The sequence below is a fragment of the Ipomoea triloba genome, chromosome 11 (genome assembly GCF_003576645.1).
Source record: "Ipomoea triloba cultivar NCNSP0323 chromosome 11, ASM357664v1".
NCBI classification, from domain to species: Eukaryota; Viridiplantae; Streptophyta; class Magnoliopsida; order Solanales; family Convolvulaceae; genus Ipomoea; species Ipomoea triloba.
In genome coordinates this window covers 25,441,420-25,446,232 of record NC_044926.1, presented here as the reverse complement: position 1 = coordinate 25,446,232, position 4,813 = coordinate 25,441,420, and the positions used below count along the sequence as shown (strand labels likewise).

The 4,813-nt window shown below is 41.3% G+C and overlaps 1 protein-coding gene across 1 annotated transcript; it reads left to right on the top strand.

Annotated features, from left to right (window-relative positions):
- Positions 1 to 4,734, top strand: LOC115996822 (conserved oligomeric Golgi complex subunit 4). Its single transcript, XM_031236243.1, has 2 exons — positions 1 to 1,649; positions 4,046 to 4,734. The coding sequence occupies exons 1-2, from the start codon at positions 36 to 38 to the stop codon at positions 4,673 to 4,675; spliced, it is 2,244 nt and encodes a 747-aa protein (XP_031092103.1). The 5' UTR covers positions 1 to 35; the 3' UTR covers positions 4,676 to 4,734.
- The last annotated feature ends 79 nt before the right edge of the window (positions 4,735 to 4,813 follow it).

Genomic DNA, 4,813 nt, shown 5'->3' with positions numbered 1-4,813 from the left:
CTTCATTTCATCTTGGTCTGTTTTCTCTGCCGGAAATGGCTGCTGCGACTCCCAAAGGAGACTCCGGCGAAGATTCCTCCACGGCGAATTTATCATTGAATTTCGGGACTCCGGAGGCATTGGAGCACGTGCGCAAGCTCACTGATGTGGGAGCCATGACTCGTCTTCTCCATGAGTGCATCGCCTACCAACGGGCCATAGATCTCGAACTGGAGACCGTTCTTTCCCAGCGCTCCGATCTCGACAAGCAGCTTTCCGGCTTGCAAAAATCCGCTCAAGTTCTCGACATTGTCAAGGCGGATTCCGATCACCTCCTCTCCAACGTTGGCTCTACTTCCCTCCTTGCCGATCAGGTCAGTGCCAAGGTCCGCCAGCTCGATCTCGCCCAATCTCGCGTCAATGATACCCTCCTTCGCATCGACGCCATTGTCCACCGCTCCAACTGCCTCGACGGTGTCCAAAAAGCCCTCGATTCTGAGGATTTTGAATCCGCTGCCAACTATATCCAGTCCTTCCTCCAGATCGACGCCAAGTACAGGGACTCCTCCGGTTCTGAACAGAGAGAGCAACTCCTCGCCTCCAAGAAGCAACTCGAAGCCATTGTCCGCCGGAGACTGGCTGCTGCGGTTGATCAGCGGGACCACCCCACTGTTCTACGATTCATCCGTCTCTACTCACCGCTGGGACTGGAGGAGGAAGGCCTGCAGGTGTACGTGGGCTATCTGAAAAAGGTTATTGCAATGAGATCTCGACTCGAATTTGAGCAATTAGTGGACAGTATGAGCGACCTCAACCAGCAAGCGCAACCCCCGAATCAAAATCCGCTTAATTTTGTGGCTTCTTTGACAAATCTTTTCAAAGACATTGTATTGGCTATAGAAGAAAATGATGAAATTTTGAGGAGCTTATGCGGAGAGGATGCCATTGTTTATGCCATTTGCGAGCTCCAAGAAGAGTGCGACTCTCGGGGTTCCATGATTTTGAAGAAGTACATGGAATATAGAAAATTAGCCATATTGACTTCAGAGATTAATTCTTACAAGAGCAATCTGCTTTCAGTGGGAGTTGAAGGGCCAGACCCTAGGGAGATAGAAATATATTTGGAGGAGATATTGTCTTTGGCTCAGTTGGGTGAGGATTACACAGAGTACATGGTTTCAAAGATTAGTGGTTTGAGTTCTGTTGATCCTGAACTAGGTCCTCGAGCCACCAAAGCTTTTAGGAGTGGTACTTTCAGTAAAATTGTTCAGGACATCACTGGTTATTATGTTATATTGGAGGGGTACTTCATGGTTGAAAATGTTAGGAAAGCTATAAAGATAGATGAGCATGTGCTTGATTCTCTCACGACTTCCATGGTGGACGATGTATTCTATGTTCTTCAGAGTTGTTGTCAAAGATCTATATCTACTTCAAATATCAATTCTGTGATTGCTGTTTTAAGCAGCGCGGTGAGTTTGTTGGGTGGCGAGTACAGTGAGGCTTTGCAGCAGAAGACTAGGGAGCCTAATCTTGGTGCAAAGTTGTTCTTGGGTGGAGTTGGTGTGCAAAAGACTGGTACAGAGATTGCCACAGCTTTGAACAACATGGATGTGAGTAGTGAGTATGTGCTAAAACTACGCCATGAGATTGAAGAGCAATGCACAGAGGTAAGTGTTTGTGTCCACCTCCCTTGATTTCATTCAGTGGCTGCCTTGATTTTCTCCTTATGAAATAACTTGTATAATCTAGGAACCTAGCACCTATCCATCTTTCCTTTAATTTGAAATGAATCAAAAATTATTTATAAGCATTGCCTGAGTTGCACATACAGGCTGTAGGTAGGGGTTGGTGCCTAAGGGGAAGGGATATGGCAAGGGTGTCTTTATTTCTTTTTGAGTATTGTCAGTTTGTCACCATTGCCCTGATCTGTTTCTGATTTGACCATGATAAGGGGGGAAATGGCTGCATGTCTGTGTGTGCAAAATGCTTAATATGATCCAGATTATACACACAGGGGTGGGAATGCTGTCTAGACTGTCTGAGTATCATGGGGGGAGGGTTTATTGAACTAAATTCGGCAGGAAAAAAGAGAAGCAGATAATGTCTGAAAAAGAAATGTTGGAAAAAGAAAAGGAAAAAAGAGAAAAGAGCAGGTCAAAATGACAGTGGCTCAATTAAAAAAAGGAAATGAAAATGATGAAATACTGTGAAATAGGAATGAAAGCATGAATGGCCTGCTGTCTTGTCCTTCCTGTTGCTTAGGGTGAGAGCTGTAATGACCTCTCCCGATAAAATACAGAGATCTGTATGGGGTGAGGTTGGCTTGAACCTAAGAGTGGGACCCCTGTACTATCATTGCTAGAGACATGTGGTACAATGGCTTTTCTTCGCAAAATGTGGGGCTCCCGCATAAGGTAAGCCATCTTGTGTGTCTAGAATGAGTTTCATTGCTTTGTGGTGTGGACATAATGACCTCCCTGGTAAGACTACAGAGCTCTGTAGCAGGGAGGTTGATTCGCACTCAAAGGGTGAGGGTACAAGGCTGGGGGGTGGAAGGTATGTCTAGTGTGTGATTCCCACTTTTGTGTGTGTGGTGGGGACCCTATTGAAGCATAATAAATTATATGATTCATGGCATGATTGTGGACTGTGTGTTAAGGGAGGGAAACCAAATAGATATGAAAGGTGATAGGAGTATGAAGAAAGAGGCTAATGGTGGTGTACTTAGGAGGCAATAAAGGCTTTCTTGTGTATATCCCTTTGCTCTTAAGTGTTAACCCTTCTAAAGGGCTTGTTTATGTAATGCTAGGAGATGTGTTTGCAAGGCTTGATGCCCATGCTGATTGTAAATGATGTATGGAATTTTTGTTAGGCTAGGCCGAATGGCCCTTGTAGGGAGTAGCTTCATTCATTGGTTGTGTATCCCATTTTTGGGCATCATGAGATGTTGAAGGCATTAGGCCGCTTGTAGATGGTCACTTTTGGCCAACATTTGTAAGGCTAAAGCCTATTTTGTGATAAGTCTAATAAAAGCAGGTGGTTTGAAAAAAAAAATACTAATAGTGAATTAATCAACTCTCATGTCCAAATGGATCATAGCTTGCAGTATGAACGTCTATTGAAATGTTAAGTTTATTCCTTGGTCAGTCTCACTGCATACTGAGATAGGCTAAATAAGTCAAATACTTTTGATGCTATTTATTTTACAGCATGTTGTTGGGATCTCAGACTTCAGAGTTGGATTTGACTTTTTATACAAGAGGATTAGCACCACTTTAGGTTTTTTTTTTTTTAATGGAGAAACAGTTAAGAGGCTAAAAGGGATTAGGCAGAGAAACCAAATAAAAGGGATTAGGCATAGAGACCAAATAAAGTGGTCAATTCTCCTAAGTAATTGAAATGCTTAACAACTAAAGTGGTTGGATGGGATTGTATAGTCCTTATGCCAGGGGTTGATAAGTTGAACTCCATATATTATCTGCTAGTTTTGGGGGATAGATAGGCATTGCAGTGAGTTTATAATATAACTGTTTAAGTGGTTATAAGTGTACTGGTTTCTTCTGGTCTCCTCAATAATTGGAACTATTCCATGGAAAGGTCAGTTTGTGTTTCTTGGTATGTCAGACTTCCATGGCTTCAAGTCTTCAAATTGAGACCTGATTAAGACTTACTAATTTTGGCTTCTAACCAGATATATGATTATGTGTGGACCTGGTGGCAATGGTTTTTAGTATGTTGGAAGTGTTTTTTGGTTATGTCAATGCTATAGTGTCAATAGATGTGTATTATTGAGTTTTGATGTGTGTTAACATATATGAATAAGAACATTTAGCCCTCTTCAAGTTGGTATTACCGGTATTGGTATACATCATTTTGTTAATAAAATTTTATGATATTCTTGTTATTTTTCAAATAATTGTACATCACATCTTTCCATTTATTATGCTGCACTTATTAAAAATGCTCTATTTTCAGTGACCTTTCATACAAAATGATTACTTCAAATATCCTAATAAATTCAGTTATGGTCTAGAATATTAATGAGTGAATTTATTTTCACCAGGCATTTCCTGCTCCTGCCCATAGAGAGAGAGTTAAATCTTGCGTATCTGAATTGAATGAAATGAGCAATAGTTTCAAGAAAGCCTTGAATGTTGGAATGGAACAACTTGTGAGTACAGTGACACCTCGAATTCGACCAGTGTTAGATAATGTGGCAACCATCAGCTATGAAATCTCTGAGGCAGAATATGCTGATAATGAGGTGAATGACCCATGGGTTCAAAGGCTTCTTCATGCTGTAGAGAGCAATGTAGCCTGGCTCCAGCCGTTAATGACTGCCAATAATTATGATACATTCATACATTTGGTCATTGACTTTATTGTTAAAAGGCTGGAAGTGATAATGTTGCAAAAGAGATTCAGTCAACTTGGAGGCCTGCAACTTGACAGAGATGTTCGGGCACTGGTCAGTCATTTCTCTGGCATGACCCAGAGGACTGTTAGGGACAAATTCGCTCGACTTACCCAGATGGCGACTATACTGAATTTAGAGAAGGTCTCAGAGATTCTGGATTTCTGGGGTGAAAACTCAGGACCCATGACATGGAGACTAACTCCAGCTGAAGTCAGAAGAGTGTTGGGACTAAGGGTTGACTTTAAGCCTGAAGCAATTGCTGCTCTCAAATTATAATAGCTCCTTTGCTATGGCTTCTTCATTCATTCCCTCTCACTTCTTTTATCACTCTAGTTATATATATATATATATATATATATATATATATATATATATATATATATATATATATATATATATATATATATTTTATAG